Source organism: Eurosta solidaginis, chromosome 2 (genome assembly GCF_040869045.1).
Source record: "Eurosta solidaginis isolate ZX-2024a chromosome 2, ASM4086904v1, whole genome shotgun sequence".
NCBI lineage: Eukaryota > Metazoa > Arthropoda > Insecta > Diptera > Tephritidae > Eurosta > Eurosta solidaginis.
The window spans coordinates 286,344,177-286,362,731 of record NC_090320.1 but is presented as its reverse complement, the minus strand read 5'-3'; the positions used below and the strand labels follow the sequence as shown (position 1 = coordinate 286,362,731).

General features: G+C 38.9%; 1 protein-coding gene across 10 annotated transcripts in view; it reads right to left on the bottom strand.

Moving 5' to 3' along the window:
- Positions 1-3,447: 3,447 nt before the first annotated feature.
- Rab5 (RAS oncogene family member Rab5) overlaps positions 3,448-18,555 on the bottom strand; it is a 41,627-nt gene continuing 26,519 nt past the window's right edge. For all 10 annotated transcript variants that reach the window (XM_067768356.1, XM_067768361.1, XM_067768360.1 and 7 more), the window contains 2 exons: positions 5,485-5,653; positions 3,448-3,567 (listed from right to left, as the gene is read on the bottom strand). In XM_067768356.1, the coding sequence (XP_067624457.1) occupies positions 3,461-3,567; positions 5,485-5,653 (276 nt within the window). In that variant the 3' untranslated portion in view covers positions 3,448-3,460. The remainder of the gene's footprint in view (positions 3,568-5,484; positions 5,654-18,555) is intronic.

Here is an 18,555-nt window from a genome sequence, read left to right as displayed (position 1 = left end):
GTGGAAGTTCATACAAAAACAACAAATATTCAATTGTAATCACGACACAGTTTATTTCGAGAAAATAACTTGAATAGAATCATTATTATTTAAAATAAAAATGGTTAATAAAAAGTTTCCAAAAATCATTGAGTACATTTTAATTTTAATTTAGAAATGAAAAAAATTGTGTAAAAGGTGGGTATAAATTGTATAAGATTCGGATATGGAGTAAATCCGAAATGGTTGAGAAGAGGGACCACCTCCGGGGGTGTTCTGTGTCTCCTCCTTTGTGTTGTGGTCAAAATCGCGAACGCAGAGATGGTAATATTCCGAACGTTTACCGGGATCTTATGCACTACAGATATTTGTTTTGAAAACTTTGTATATAGGTCAGAGCTAGGAATGTCCAGGTCGCCTTATAACCTAGGGCCGTTGGCAAGCACTGCACTGACCATAAGTCGATCTTCTTTTATGGAGTGGAGGTATAGTGAACGAAGACACTGCTTCTAATTTCAAACGGTTGGGGATCATGCAACGGCTGGCCTGGATTTAAACGCAATGTTCAACATGTAGTCTAGTCAAGTGCTTGGAGTAAGCTGAAAATGTTCGCTGTGCTACGGGAACTTAATTGGTTCCAATCGGTTTTCTGATAACTATAACAATGAGGTGCAATACCCTCTCCATTGTTACCTCATTTGATGTATGCTATTTTAGATTAGTTTTCCAAAACTCGAAGCACACGTATACCTTAGGATGTGTTGAATCCAATATAAAAGAGTGGTGTGTCGCATCACCCTTCATCTCTCAAATTATCGCAGAATCATCATCATAATCATTAATTTGGTGATTACCGCTAAGGAGATTTTGTAAGTTTCCTAGTAGATAGCGTCAGCTATCCCTGTTTCGCGATAACCAACCCCAATTCGGAGCACCAAGAGGGATCAAGCTGGTGCAGTGCCTCTTTCTACCTGACAAAGCGATTTCTTTTGAGTTCTAATGATATTCGTGGCATAAATGCCTGTTCGGAAAGCTCCTCGCCCGCACCTCTTTTATGATGGAAGGATGTCTTATTTATAGAGGTATTTTTTATGTTCTTATCTTCAATTTATGATCTAAAATAAAATTTTTACTTACCTTGTAAGGTATTTTCCTTTATTTGTATTCCACTTCCGAATGTCTATACGACTATGGTCGAGTTCAATAACAGGTCGCCAGTCATTACTTTATTTCTTTGCTTTAACTGAAGCTAGTTAGAGACTCGAAAGAAGTCTTAGCCCTCATCTATTGCCAACGACATATGAACTTTCTGGACAACAGTGTTTTCAATCATTCGTACAGCATAGCCTGGACAGCGGTGATGTACATTATTATTCGATGAGCTATATCCATTCTAGGTACAGCTCATGCTCTACGATACCAAACGTTTGGCCGGGGTGAGCGAAGATCGGGAAATATTTCTGTAGGAACTTTATTACGATAATGAAACATATGTACATCGTAATTTGTGAGGCGCTATAAAGCACAGAACCCATTTCTGCAAGGCATAGAATCCTAGCACCCCATTGAAAAATTGTGCGCCTAGAATTTTCTTAATATCTTTGAATTTATCTGTAGTGAAGTCTTAATCGTCCCTTGTGGTGGAATTATGTAAGATTCATTTTCAGCTATTTGACTATTTTCTCGTCTACATTTCAATCTTGGAAGAGAAGTCTCATAAAACAATTGCAAAGTAGATATTTGGTTCTTTTAGTTCAAAAAAAAAAAAAAAAAACGTTTGGCATATTTGTTAAACTTTGTCTAGTATACATTTCAAACACATATTTCTTATTTTTTTATTATTATTAATATTTTTATACATATGTATGTTTATGGATTTTCTTATACATTTTATGATTTATTATTTCATCGGAATTTTTCTTTATTAATATTAGCATTACTAATATTATAATGATTTTTCATACATACAAATAATAGTAAATTTATTTTAATATGTATAATTGGAAAATATTATACGTAAAATTTTAATTTTCGATTAAAAAATAATTTTTTTATAATTTTGTTTTAATGAATACATACATACATATTTTAAAAACAATAATAATTAAATATATTGGTATGTATATAATATTTTATTTCAATAATGTGTGAAATTAAAAATTTAATTAAACGATTTGATAGTTTTTATTTACTTTACTTTAATTATATTTATTTAACATGATACTTGCGTCTTCAACATCATCATCACATCTTATTAATGTTGTGTTCTATATGATACAGTAAATGTTCTTTAGCGAAGAATACGTACACTAACCAAAAGTAAATTTCAATTTGGAATTGCTATATTTAAAGTATGTTTTTAGTGATTTGTTTGACACAGGAAAATTGACTTAGCCAAAAGAAAGCGACAAAATAAAAATTATATAAAAAAATGCTACCACCTTTACACCGACTGACGATATGCAAACAAATTAGCATATGTGGCGCTTGCATGTATGTATTTTTATATGTTTACAATATGTAAGTTTGTAACTGCAATTAAGAGTCCTAGCCTGAAGTTATGCTAAGAAGCTTCGTCAAACTCATGGCAAAATCTCACACATACAAATACTTGTAATTTGCTAAACAAAAAAGCAAGCATTGAAAGCTACATGCAATAATATTGACAACAACTGCTGCCTGGAATTTTGTTGTAACGTTCTACAATAAAAAGTGATCTTGGTATGCATAATTCAACGGATCATTATTATATAATCGTTACTTTTATATATAAAGTATATGTAGATTTGTTTTTTTTTTTTTTTTTTCATTTTACTTATCTCTCAAAAAGTTTTTTTGAACTTTCATTTAATAATTATGATTTTAATTATTACTTAATAAACTTCTCAATTTCTCTTTTTTCATGCTTGCGAAGTAACTAACACATACGTTAAACGCTGTATGCATCCAAATGTAGTTGAGGGGGTATACGTGAAGGTTAGGCGGGGGCAAAGTAGTATCTGCTTTATTCGTTAGCGCATAGGCAGGTGTGAGTCTGTGGGTGCGTGTTTACTATATGTGTGTATGTATAGGATAGTACGCTGCTCTTTTAAAATTGTATGTTGGAGCTGAATAAGGGGAGGCATTTGTTTAGGTTTTTTTTTTAATGTGACTTTATTTTAATCTATTCTCATATCATTATCATATCGTTTTATCATAATTTTATAATTTAAATTTTAATATTATTTATTATTGGTTGCTTTCCCACTCAACTTCCTCATCCTCCTTCTTACATTTGCTTCTTTTTGTTTTTTTTTTTTTTGTTTTTTTTTTTTAATTGTAATTTAAATATTAATTGTTTTATTTATAATTATCAGCATAACGTTTTCAAATCTCTCGTTGGAAATTTTATTTTCTGCAAATATAGAAAAATGTTTATATAATTAGTTATAAAACTAAAATAAGGCGCATTTCAATTTCGAATCTCACCTACAAAAGGACATCACTTGCAGCAATTGCTTGTTTGTCGGTTATTTTCAGAATCGTTCAGCCTTCTACCAGCAGGAGCGCCTTGATTATGTGCCCCATCGTTTTTGGGTAATTTCTTAGCTATTTGGAGCAGAAAGGGGAATGTTAATTTCGTTGCAATATTTTAAGCATCTTTTTATAGAAACTTAACCACCTTATTCGTAAAAAATAGGTTTATAAAGCTTTCATAGATTTGTATGAAAATGTCATTTAAAAAACTTTATAAACCTTTTATAATATTTCTTTGAATAAGGGTAAGCCTTTTAAAGTTAAATTACAAAATTTCAGAATTTCATTGTTTGCATTCAAAATATTTTTCCAAATTGCAAAATTCTGTATAAATTTGAAATATTGAGTATCCATCGTTTTGAAAGATAAAGCACAAGCCAAAAAAATCTTAAATATAGCTAGAGGGGTTCTCTCAAGGGTGTGGATATAGTAGAAACTACTATGCACGTGTATACCGATGGTTGGTCTACTGTTTAATGTGTCAATCCACAAATAAGTAGATCCTACAGGCTGCCAAGCCACTGCAGGGCCTTTGAAACAGAAATTATTGCCATGAAGAAGGCAAACGAAATTCTGTCGGAAGCGTGCCTAGACTGCAGTCAGGCGGCCATTAAGGCAATAATCTCACACAGTACTTCATCGAGAAGTATCCCGTAATGCAAAGAACCATTGGAGAGACTAACGTCTGGCCGGTCATAAGCGGATAGAAGCTAACAAAAAGGCCGATGAGTTGGCAACAGAGGATGAATCGATGCTAGACGACCCAATCCAATTAAGGAGAAATGAAAGAGACAGGACTTGCATATAATAAATCAAGCGTCACTTATAAGTTGGGCGCCGTCAGTAACAGCATATGTGAGAAGTGCGAGCTGCAGGAAGCAACGAAGGCCTTGGGGAGTGTTATCGATGTTGATGGTCCTTTGCCGAATGCAGATCCGGTACGTTCCGGTACCAAGCCCGAACATCTCGGGAACGATTACACGCTAGATCCATGAGGAGTTCGGGGTCGCCAGAGCCTCGGCTGTTAATGAAAAAGGATTCGCCACGGATAGGTGAGGTTGACAATTGGGTTTCTATATATTTCGCTGGCAACCGGAAAGGGTTGCTCTACACAACCCCTTGAATCTGGTATTTTAGTCGCCTCTTATGACAGACATACCTACCGCGGGCAAGTTCTGTCTTCGTGTTGTACGCCGGCGAGTCAAGGGTCCAGCTACTAGGGGGGGCAGCAGGGTTGCCAGGTCTCGAGGTAGCAATTAAACTAGGTCCCAGAAACTTTTAATATTTGCCTAGAAAACGGAATTATTCTATAAGTCCTAGTACCTTATTGCTAGTTTTGGTTTGGTCGGTTTCAGGATTGTTTTTGAGACAATTTTATGACTATTTCAAGATAAATTATCCATATTCGAAATAGTTTTGCAATTTCGAACATTTTGGTTTGGTCTCAACGATAATTTGGAGACTAATTCAAGTTAAATTCGTATGTTTTTTTGATTGTTTTAAGGATCATAACAGAGGTATTTGGGAACAATTCCCGACAGATTTCAAATTTGTTTCGCGACTATTTTAGGTCTCACTTCAAGACTTTAGGTACCATATCGAGATATTTTTGGAGCTACCTTCGTAAATTTTAGGGATTGTGTTTGCTATAATTTTGTTAGGGGCAATCTTGGGACTATTTCGAAATTGCTTTCGGGAACATTTCAGTATTGTATTTGGGATTATAACAAAACTATTTCCGGATTATTTCTGGATTGTTGGTTGGTGGCATTTTTTTTTTTTTTTTTTTTTTTTTTGTAACGTTATAGCTCTGTGTCTATTCGTTTAAGACAAATAACACTTGTAAATGTAATTTTGTATTTTTATTTGAAAGAAATTTCGTATTTTGTTTTCTTCGAGCTAACACAGCCACGGGTAAAGGATAATGAACATTAAAATTAATAATCACTTCTACAAAGTTATGAATGTTACCAATTGGAAAATACTTACCAATAGCTAAGAAGATATCATTTACGTTCATTCCCGTTTTTGCCGAAGTTTCCATAAAGAGTAAACCGTTCTCCTCGGCATATTGCTTTGCTTCTTCATATTCTACGACACGAATATTAGATAAATCCGCTTTATTGCCAGCCAGGGCAATAACAATGTTCGGTGATGCCTGAGAATGAGGAATTTGAAAAAAATATTTTAATTATCACAATTTAAAAAAAATAAAAAGTTATCAATAAAGAACACAACGGAACGGATACTGAGGATCACTATGCCGAAAGCGATTTGCCCCAAACCAAAATTGAGAAGAGATGACGAGAAATCATGACAAAGTAATTATAATAGGATGTTTTTGTTGTTTTTGTTGTAGCAGTGCTTCGCCCCATCCAATAGGCGCAACCGATCAGAAATTGTCATCAATATCCTCTAACGGGAGTCCAAGGAAGCTTGCAGTTTCAACAGGGGTGGACAAGAGTGAGAAGGGTACTAGAGGCGTTGGTTCCAAATTGCAATTAAAGGGATGGTTGATGTCATGTGGGGACACATTGCAAGCAGGACATACATTATGTATGTGGGGGTTGATTCTCGATAAGAGTTTATCCTGTTATAGTACCCGGATCGAAGTTTAGCTAGAGTGACGCTAGTTTAGCTAAAGTGACGCGGGTCTCCTTGGGAGAGTGCGTTCCTCTTCTGCGGGTTCTGGGTATTTTTCTTTAAAAACTGGGCTCACCTGGCAATTCCTGACATGTTTGTAAATATCACTGACGAGCTGTTTATTTGTTTTACTTCATAGGGCTGTGCCCTCAGATGCTGTATTTCCTCATAATGCTTGCGGTTCACCCTATCAAAAGCTTTTGACAGGTCTAGAGCAACGAGTACTGTCCTATGGTGGGGGTTTTGGTTTAATCCGCAAATTTATCTGAGTGCTAATGGCGTTTAGCGCGGTGGTAGTGCTAAGTAATTTTCGGAAGCCATGCTGATGACTGGCTAATTGCAAATTTGCATTCAAATAGGGAAGCAGAATGGCTATAAAAATGTCTTGGCTACTGGCCTAGATTTTTAAGCATAGGCATGGCTTTGCCGTCTGGGCCCACTGCTTTAGATGGTTTAGCATGAACCATCATCCTCAACCTCTTTGGCGGTGATGGTAATTGGGGACGCGCTGTATTTATGCTTGTGTCCGCGTTTGTTGGCCCGCCGTCTAACTTTGTCAACCGTGCAATGCATTAAATATGTCGGCAAAAAAGCGCTCGAGCATTTTTTCGCATCCGACAGCACTTTATCGCCAAAGGCGATGAAGATTTTGTCATTGGGCTTGGAAGGATTCGATAGGGACTTTACGGTGGACCAAAGCTTACCCACACCGTAATAGAGGTTCTTTAAATGCTCCTCCCATTTCGCCCGTTTGTGTTCATCCACAAGATCTGATGCGTTGGTTTATATCCCTTATTTGGGAGTCGCAGGGGTCGTGCTGCCTTATAAGGTCACGTTCTCCTTATCCTAGCCCTCGAGTCATTATCAAGAGGTGAACGACCATTAAGGCCCATGTCGAGTCAATCAGAAACATTTCCAGCCCTGAGGTCACACACCGCCTTCTATGGCGGAGCGCCAGGGTATGTATGCTCTAACTTTCTATCATATTCTTGACATGCCGATTGACAACAACAAACGCTTCGGAGAAACTCGTACAAACTTTAGCAATACACCCGACGAATATGAACCGAGTCTGGCATTGAAGGCAACCTTTCGGAAGCTATTAGTTTATATGGAATTTATTTGGAAATTATGTTGTCTGTCAAGATCGCTGGATTAGAGGTAAAAAACAGGATCAACGGGTTTGGTGAACCCTAGTTATATTATTATTATATGTATATATTTACAATGAAACACGATATACATAATTCCAAGTTTTCGAAAATCGAATGAAGTATTCGCAAGTAGTATTTCAAATGTGTAAAAAAGTAGATTTGCGAATTGAAAAAATCCGAATTTAAACAAACTTCCTTTCGAATCGAGTTACAGAATAAGACCAAGGATGAGGTGCTAGAGTCGAACTTAAAGATATTTGTAATAATTATTATAAAAACAGCATTTGTCAAAAGTTGAATCTATGTGAAAATCTAAGCCTAACAAATTTTGGCAATACATTAATTCAACACAGAAAACCAATGACTATCCAACTAGATTCTTCTTTGAAAATACAGTGTCTGAAAGTCCTGCCGATGCTGCAATTACTGTCAGAGAGTGTATCATAAATGCAACGCAGTTAGCAATCATACAATTTGCCCTTACTAGTCCAGGAGCCCACTGCAAAAAACATGTTGCATGTTGTATTCAAATGGGACCAGTATAACTCATTTACTGGTATTTGGGCCAACTTCAAACCGTGGACTTGCCAGATTCTAGCTTGGAAGGATCGTGGTAATTCGTCGATGAAGTCAATTTTCGGCGAAAATATGTTGCATAGTGTATTCAAATAAAATGCTCAAATGATGAGAGGTGGCAACGCCCCGATCCTAAAAGTACCGACTTGCCACTTCCTATCCTGGAAAAAACCCTTGGCAAGTCGGTTTAAAGAAGGAGCGCAATTGCACCAAAATTTGTTGCATAGTGTATTCAAACAAAATATTCAAATTATGAAAGCAGGCAACGCACCAACCCCAAAAGTACCGACTTGCCACCTCCTATCCTGGAAGAAACCCTTGGCAAGTCGGTTGAAAGGTGGTGCACTATATGTTACATCTTTTACCGATCTGAAATTTTGCATGAAGGGTAATCTTATTTTCTCATACACGTCGCAGGAAAAAAAATTTGCAGGTTTTAAGTTCACAGTTGTTTACACTATTTCAAAAAGATTTAATACTAAGGATTATATTCGCATACGGTTTAGAGATTATTTATTAATGCATATTTCAAACATGATGAAATAACCAACATGGCTGTATTCATAAATTAAAGAAAAAATGTTTACATTAGTCTGCGCCTTTGTTGTATAGTTATATGCACATGAAAAAAATTGTTTCGCCTAGCGAGCTGCATTGCAAATAAAGATCACATTTGCGAAATAAGGAGCACCATAATGCGTGTTTTTTCTAAATATTTTTCAGTTTCATTTAGCTTAAAGTGAATATATTTACATATTTTATTTTAACTGTGCAAAAAGTACTTAGATTCATCTCCGGCCAACACTATTTTATCGAAGTCTACATTTTCTTCCGAACTGTTTGTAGAAAATCTCAACACCTCATCAACATCAAGACGTACCGTCGAACCAGCGTGGTTTAAAAATTCCGTGATCATTAAACCAACCACATTCTTCCGCAGGAAACTTAACACAAGTTGATTCAGTCGCGTTTAGCCACATGGAACTGACATAAGCTGTCCTTAATAATTTTTGCTTATGGGATTTCCAGCATGGTGGGATAGTACTTGAGTCAAAGCCCTTAATTTTCTTCATACATTTTTCATAATCTTTTGTTGTTCCGTACATCCTTTGGAAAATTTTTACCTTGCATTGTTGACACTGACGTAGCATTTCGCATTATACATATTACAAGTGAATTCCTGTAGAACTTCCATCTTTTTTTCATCACATACATACATCGGTTGGATCAGTCAGAGAAGCAAACGCTTGTTGAAAAAGTTTATTACCTTCCAAAATTTTAAAAAGCCTCGCCTTCCCTCGATTAAAAAGCGACGCTGTATAATCACATGCAGTGAAAGCATGATATGCTGGCAGAGCTAAGCACTATGTATAACCAAGGATGGACGCTTCGTCCGAACAATCTATGCACTCTTGATCTAGGATGCGATTCTTTTTTGTTGATTGAGGACAACCCAGCCAAATTTGCTTGTCAGGAACTTTGTATAAATTACTTAGTAAAATAATCAGAACATCAGTGTCCGATGCTTTTGCGAGAACTTTTGAGTTGGGCGCCAATTTCGATATATGAAACATTATTCTGGCATCAGCCTCTTCGTGCTGGCATTCTAAATTTCCTTCCACTTTTTTAACAACGAAAACCACTGCTCCTCGACTGTTATGAAAACTCTCTTGTCTTGTAGAACAAACGCCATTTCGTCATTCTCCAAATGAGTTGCTAAGAATCTCACGAAGCACTCCTTAAAACGACAATTTTTCAAGCTACCTACAAAGTCATTTGGACGTGTTTGAAGCGGACCACGTATAGTGAATGGAACGTCAAATTCTTTACGCGTCTGCTTTTGAAGATCTTTGATAGATGGATGAAAGTATCTATCGAAGACTAGATGAATTTCTGTTGACGAAGTGCTACATACTCTTTGCAAGATGGATTCGGCCAACTTTCCGCATGTTTGTGGGAGTGAGGCTCTAAGATGATATAAAAAAAGAGAAACCGTCGATTATATCCACATTAACAGAAGGGGGACACTGGGTTGGCGCGAGATGTCAAAAGTTTTGCCAACGCTGATTTTTCGGTACGATTCATTTCTCCCGAATACTGAAATAATGCTGGAGTTACCGGAGCTAGTGGAAAAGTGAGACAAAATTCAATATCTACATTTTTTCGCAGCTATACCCAAAAGCCTTCCAAAAACATCTCTTTCCATCTTAAGCAAAGCCGTTTTGCTTCCATCTTTACTGCAAATTTTCTTTTTTGCACACTGAGTGGAAAAATTGGAAATTATATTCCGCTTATTCAGTTTTTCAAAACTACCAGGTGCCGCAGAAACATTTTCCATAAAAGTTACCTTCTGTTTTTTTCCCAGTGACACGACGTTTAGAAGGAAGTCTGCAACTTCAGACGAAGCTGCTCTACCAGTGGATATATTGAAGAGAACGTCTTTGTGATTATTTGAAGGAAATGGATTTATTGATTTTTTCACAACCGAAATTATGCTTTCGAGATTATTTCGGGTCCCTTTAGATTCGACTCTTTTGCAATGCATATGAATATCATCACTGTTTGTAAGTACGGCCTGTTGGAATACGTGAGATAATACTTTAGGGCGCATAATGTGACTAAGGGCCCATCGTTGACTGGCTGAAATCGAATTTGTGAAGTCGGTTATACCTGTTTAAGTGTTTGCTGCATTAGCATCGATGGATTGTTCAAGGGTAAGGTCCACCGGTGATCTAGCTAATTTATTTCTTGTGCGCCTTACACCAAACGCTCCATGTTTGAATTCTTGAATAAGAGTTAAAATTTCTATTTTTAAATCAGTTTAGCGTAATTGGGCTGATTCAGTGCAAAGTATAAGTTGCACATTTCATCGATGCTAATTATGTACAAGTCATATACATATATATAACATTTTACAAATTAACAGTTTGTAGAATATTATATGAATCAACCTATGAAAAATGGGTTTTTGATCCCTAACTCCAAAATTTGAGGGTCTATTAGAAACCCTAAGTATGCAGATTTTATGTGCTCGACTAGACCAACGAGTTGAGGTATATCTCGTCAAGAGAATATTTTCACTGCCAAACAGTGTAATTCATATTACATGACGATGCACTGAACTACAATTTTCTCAAAAAGCGCTAGGGGAATTTTCGTAAACTTGTATTGCTGAGCTTAATTCAATTTCCAAAGAAGGAATCCGCAAAAAAACCGATATAGTATGACTTCGGAATAAAACATAGTTCAAGCATACCGTGTCCTTTGAACCGACTTGTCAATCGCTTCCCAAGGCAGTCGGTTCTATGTACCGGAGCGACTCGGGATTTTTCGCGACCAAGGACTGTCATTTCAGTGTGACCCCATCTAATTTGTTTCGTCCCTCCCACAAATTGTCATCCTCCCAGCAGCTCCTTGCAGCAGGACTGCTCCATATTCTCTTACTCCGGGAAGGCATCGAATCCAATCCGGGTCCGTCTCCTGACCCCGGTCCTGAGAAATGGTTTTGCTGAATCTGCCGGAAAATAATCTTTTTAGGACGGTCATACTCTGTTCAGTGTATCTCGTGCAAGGGATGGTTGCATCGGACAGGTTTTTCTGGGCTTGATCCCCAAACCCGACGTCCACGTAACTTTTATAAATCTTTTGTGGCTCCTTGCTGTTCACGCCCAAGGGCGTCCCGTAGTCTACGTCTAAGCGCCCCCCCCCCCCCCCCACTACCTTCCAGCAGCCCCGCTCAGCAAGCCACAACAAGTACCCGCTGCTGCTCGCGCCCCACGGCGCCAACAACTCAAACAGCTGCTACCACTCATAACTACAATCTTCGTAGTAGAGTCGGAAGCAATGCTGAGCAACAGCCCCTGCCCCCGTCTTCTCCCCCCCCCCCCCCCTCTTTTCCGGCAGCAATCGTGTAGGTCAGGGAAACAGACTCTTAGTCCCTACCTCCGTTTGCACCGTTTGCCAGCACAGAATATATATGTTTGCGACATCCGCCAAATGCAGATCCTGCCTTGGGTGGTGCCACTTTCCTAGATGTTCTGGTCTCCGCGAAGGCAACCCCCCGACGGGTTTCATCGCGCCATGTTGCCAGGGCGCATACCCAAATCATCCGGGTACCCCAATGCTTGCCCAAGGACGCCCAGCCCTAGGGCCACTACAGCAATTGCGTCCTGGCCTTCCCCAACCCAGGCGTAGTCACCCGTCACTTACCCCCAGAGTGGCGACGTCTCCCCTTATGCACTTCAGAATTCTGCAGTTAAACTGTAATGGAATAACTGGGAAGATTACGGAGATAGTCGATTTCATGAAGCGGCACAACATCCGCATTGCTGCGATTCAAGAGACTAAACTCACAGCAAGATCTGCATTGCAGACCTGCTCTGGGTAATAGAGGCGGTCTAGCGTTTATCATACACCGCTCTGTGCAATATTATATATTTGATCCTGGCATCGACCGCAGGGACAATGTCTTAGAACGTCAGGGCCTATCTGTCCGGTCAGGCGATGCAAACCTAGAAATCATCAACATCTACATCCCTCCTGCCACCTGTTGCCCCAGTGGATACCGCCCTAATATCAGGGCCTTACTCACTGGCAACAATCGCATTATCTTAGGCGACTTCAATGCCCATCATGATCTATGGCATTCAAACTTGCGGGCGGACAGTAAGGGTGAGATGTTGGCGGATCAAATAGAAGAAACGACGTTCTGCACAATAAACGGAGATGCCCCCACACGTATGGTAGGAAGCTGTCACAGCTCGCCAGATATCTCAATCGTGAGCGCAGAACTCGTAAACTGCGTCAACTGGCAGCCGATGGTAACATTGGCATCCGACCACCTGCCCATACTTATTTCGCTTGAGCGTACCGCCGACTTCATCGTCACTGAAAAACGCACTTTCATAAACTTCAAAAAAGGAAAGTGGGAAGAATATAAATCCTTTACAGACAGCCGCCACAGGGCAGCCCCCTCCCTATCCCGACTGATGCCCGCCAAGGGGAGCGTGCCTTCCGTAAGGTCATTAAATCCGCCTCGGCAAATTTCATTCCCGCCGGGAGAATTCCCGAAATCCGGCCCCACTTCCCGGCGGAGGCCGCAAACTTAGCGAGAGAACGTGACCTTATAAGACAGCTTGATCCAGGCGACCCCCCAATAAGGGATATAAACCAACGCATCAGATTGATTGTGGATGAACACAAGCGGGCGAAATGGGAGGAGCACCTAAGAGGTTGTAACCTCTCTACCGGTGTGGGTAAACTTTGGTCCATCGTAAAGTCCCTATCGAATCCGACTAAGCACAAAGACAAAGTTTCCATCGCCTTTGGCGACAAAGTGCTGTCGGACGCGAAAAAATGCGCGAGCGCTTTCTGCCGACAATATATAATGCATCCTACGGTCGACAAAGATAGACGGAGAGCCAATAGACGTGCACATAAACACAAATTCGGCGCGTCACCAATCACCATCACCGCTAAAGAGGTTGAGGACGCCATTGGTCGTGCTAAACCATCCAAAGCAGTGGGCCCAGACGCATAGCCATGCCGATGCTTAAAAACCTAGGGAAAGAGGGTTTCAAATATTTAGCGCATGTCTTCAATCTGTCTCTTTCCACCTTTCTCATACCTGAGAAATGGAAAATGGCCAAGGTGGTCCCGCTACTAAAGCCTGGGAAACCAGCTAAGATAGGTGAGTCGTATCGTCCGATATCTCTCCTATCGCCAGTGGCAAAGACGCTTGAAGCCATTTTGCTCCCCTATTTCCAAGCAAATTTGCAGCTAGCCCCTCATCAGCATGGCTTCAGATAACTCCATAGCACTACCACCGCGCTAAATGCCATTAGCACCCAGATAAATTGCGGTTTAAATCAATACCCCCACCATAGAACAGTACTCATAGCGCTAGACCTATTAAAAGCTTTTGATACGGTCAACCATGGCTCGTTACTGCAAGACCTGGAAGGGTCTACCCTTGCCCCAAGTCTTAAAAGGTGGGCCGCAAATTATCTGGGTGGTCGGCAGGCATCGGTGCAATTTAGAAACGAAACATCAAAACCAAGGAGAATTAAACAAGGGGTGCCACAGGGTGGTGTCCTATCCCCACTTTTGTTTAATTTCTACATATCTAAGCTACCTTCACCACCGGAAGGAGTCACAATCGTTTCCTACGCCGATGACTGCACAATAATGGCCACAGCCCCAGGCCCAAAGATCGATGCGCTATGCAATAAAATAAACGGCTACCTCCCTGATCTCTCCAGTTTTTTCGCCTCGCGAAACCTGGCATTATCACCGACTAAATCTTCCGCGACCTTATTTACAACATGGATGCCCCAAATGTCGACCATTTTGAACATCCACGTCGATGGCACTACGCCACCGACTGTCCTACACCCCAAAATCTTGGATGTGACGTTTGATCAGGATCTACATTTTGGTGAGCATGCAACCGCAATTGTTCCGAGAATCCAGAGCCGTAACAAAATCCTCAAATCCCTCGCTGGCAGTACTTGGGGAAAAGATAAAGAAACGCTTATGACTACATACAAAGCAATTAGCCAGCCGATTACGTGCTACGCGTCACCCATATGGTCGCCAAGCCTAAAAACCACCCACTGGAAGAAACTACAGGCCTGCCAAAATAATGCTCTCAGAATCGCCACGGGCTGTCTTCTTATGTCCCCAGAACACCATCTGCATAATGAGGCGAGAATACTCCTCATCAGAGAGAGAAATGAGATGCTGACCAAACAGTTCCTGTTGAATACCCAGAAACCTGGGCATCCCAACAGACATCTGATTGATGAACCAGCACCACCTAGGGGCTTAAGGAGTCATCTCCGTAAGCATTTTGAGGAAATGCGGCACCTGAGAACCCAGCCGTATGAAGTGAAAAAACACAAGCAGGTCCTTGGTGAACTCCATAAACAGGCGTCGGACCTTTATGCCGGGAATTGCCCGGTGAATCCAGTACTTAACGAAAATTATCCAAAACTTGCGGAAGAGGAACGCATACTCCCCAGGGAAACGCGTGTCACTCTTGCTCAACTTCGTTCTGGATACTGTAACAGGTTAAACTCTTACCTATCCAGAATCAACCCCGACATACAAAATGTATGCCCCGCTTGCAATGCGTCCCCACATGACACCAACCATCTCTTCAATTGTAATGTGGAACCAACGCCTCTAACACCCCTTTCCTTATGGTCCACCCCTGTTGAAACGGCAAGTTTCCTTGGACTCCCGTTAGAGGATATTGGTGACAATTTGTGATCGGTCGCGGCTATTAGGTGGGGCGAGCATTGCTACAACAACAACAACAACAACAACTGACTTGTCAATGGTTTCTTCCAGGATATGAGGTGGCAAGTCGGTACTTTTGGGGTCAGGGCGTTGCGACCTTTTATAATTTGAATATTTTTTTTTAATACACTATGCAACATATTTTGGTGCAATTGCTCCTTCTTTGAACCGACTTGCCAAGGGTTTCTTCCAGGATAGGAGGTGGCAAGTCGGTACTTTTGGGGTCATGGCGTTGCCAATTCTCATAATTTGAACATTTTATTTGAATACACTATGAAACATATTTTGGCCGAAAATTTACTTTTCATCGACGAATTACCACGATCCTGCCAAGCTAGGATCTGGCAAGTCCATGGCTTGAGGTTTCCCCAAATACCAGTAAATGAGTTATACTGGTCCCATTTGACTACAACATGTAACATGTTTTTTGCAGTCGGCTCCCCTACTATTAGGTAATATCGATAGTTTAACGATTTCATCGGATGAAGCACCTGCGTGGATCATGAAGGTTTTGCCCCAATATTTTTTAAGCTGCATTCAGCGTTTGTATCAACTCCAATAGCAAATATTTTCGATATGTGTATAGATAATTCAACCTTTCTAGATTGTTAGAAAATAGAATCAATTGTCCCTATATACAAGTCTGGTAATCGCAATAACGTTTGCAATTACAAACCTAATGTAAAGCAAAGCACCATTTCAAAGCTATTCGATTTCGTACTTCAAAAAAGACTAATGAATCAGGTAAATTGTGTAATATCGAAATTCCAACACGGATTTATGCCACAAAAGTCGACTTGCACAAATCTTATGCTAATTACAAAAAAAATTGTAAATGCTCTCCAAGATCAAGCCCAGCTTGAGGTAATTTATACTGACTTTTCAAAAGCCTTTGATAAGGTTGATTATGCAATTTTGATCAACAAGCTCTGGGCTTTCGGTTTCAACGGAAACGGAAAAATTTTAAATTTCTTTCATAGTTTCTTAACAGGAAGGAAACTATTTGTCAAAATGGGCACCACTAGCTCTTCTCTATCAGTAAACGCATGGTCAAGTATACCGCAGGGAACGCATTGCGGTCCACTCCTATTCCTTATATTTATCAATGATTTGCCAAATCTTTTTGCAAAAGCAGACTGTTTAGTGTTCGCTGATGATATGAAGCTCTTTATTATTAATAAATTAGAAAGGAATACGTTGTTTAAGGACTTAGGTCTTATTTTTGATTCCAATCTAACTTTTATAAAGCATATCGACCAAAAGCTTTCTCAATGGTTGGCTTCATACGTCGTAACTCCACCGAATTCTCTGACCCAATGACCTTAAAATCACTGTATATCTCGTTGGTGCCTAGTCTTCTAGACTATTGCTGCATTATTTGGAGTCTATACTTCCAAATGCACTCTCACAAAATAGAAAGGGTGCAAAAAAGGTTTACCAAGTTTACTTTATGTAAACTTAATTGGCCTGACGGCGTGCCTAATTATCTGGGAAGGCGTAAACTGTTAGGATTGACAAGCTTGTCAGACAGAAGGAGCTACTTTTCAATAATATTCATATATAACATCGTCAATGGTAAAGTAAATCGTACTCAAATCTATGAGTCAATAAATTTCAACCATACAGCACGTGAACTTAGACAGGGTAGACTTTTTACTGTTCCTGCGCATAGATCTACCTATGCATATAATGAGCCAGTATCGAGACGCATTCGATTATGCAACACATAATCTGAGGCTATTGTTTTTAATTTGAGTGTAAATACCTTCAAACTAAATTTATTTAAAATATTTAATTAATCAAGTTGTCTGTAAGATTATCTGTAGACGAAGAAGAAATAAAAATAGAAAAATAAAAAATAATAAATAAATTTTACATTTGATTTAAAAGGTCTAGATCTCTATCTCAGAATTAGCTGCGATTAAATGGCATTGCAGAACCAAAATCAGCTTAAATATCGCACACCAATATCACGGAGAAAGCGAACAAAATGCTTCAATGGCAACAAAGCTACTCGAACATTAATTTGGTTTTCAGGTCGTTGACCAAACAAAAACAAGTGGATTTATAAATAAATTCAAATTCAATTTAACAAGGTATTATTAATCGTAATGTAAATTGGCAAAAATTATTATATACCTATGTACCCAGCAAACAATGGGCAAGCGTTTCTCAAATGGTATGATATGCATTAGACTGAGTTGGTCCCCATACAAACAAAAAACATTGCTAATGTCCGCCCCTAAATTTAAAGATTATGTTGAGAGGGTTTCGGAAAATTTTTTTTTAATTTTTTTTTATCCTTCGAAATACAGCCGAATATGTTTTTTCGTTGTAACTTGGTTATTTGACGTCCGATTTTTAAAATTGATATTTATTTTGGCCTTGAGAAGCTTCACATTTCCGTTTAATGTCCGTTTAAACTATGAAGTCGTTTTCACATAATTAGGTCAACTAACAAAATTTTATTATTTCAAACTTCGAGCTTCGTAAGCCGATATCTATTTTTTGGGGGCTGAGTTCGAAAAACGGAGATAGTACTTTGTTTACTTAAGCCACAATCTCTACAAAAAAGTGGGTTTTGTCCAATACCAAGAAAAAAATTCGATTTTGTGGCATAGCGTTATTATTATAAATACGAAACAACAGGTTTGACTCACCTTTTTACTTTGACTTCCCCTCTTCATGATATTTGGCATATCTTTATTAACTTTTCAATGCAAACCCTGCAATTTTTCCGCCAAAAATATCATGAGTTTCAGGTCTAAGTATAATAAGAATCAGGTAAAATAACAGTTGCAATAAATATTGAAAGTACTATAACTTCTGTGTTTATTATTTTAGTAATATGGTTTCAAAGCAACATTTTCTTGAATTTTTAAGTACTTTCGTTTGGTAAGGAAAAAACATACATTAGGGGGGGTAAAATTTTGTTAGCTGACCTAATCATTTGAAAACGACTTCATAGCTTAAAAGGGCATTAAACGGAAATGTGAAGCTTCTCAAGGACAAAATAATGACATATCGGACGTCAAATAACCAAGTTACAACGAAAAAATCGTTTCGGCTGTATTTCGAAGGATCAGAAAAAATTAAAAAAAAATTTTCCGAAACCCTCTCGACATAATCTTCAAATTTAGGGGCGGACACTGGCAACTTTTTTTTCGACCCAGTCTAATATGCATCAATGAACAATAATTTTTTTCCAAGCTTCAAAGATTTTAGGAAGAGCCCTTACGTTTCCAATCCATTTTTAACATATTTGCGATGAAGTAAGAGTTATAGATTTCTACGCTTAAACAAAGTAAAATCGCAAATCAAAAATGTAAATTTTACTCCTAAAACACTCAATGGTTAACCTAGATTCTAGTTCTACAACACCGTA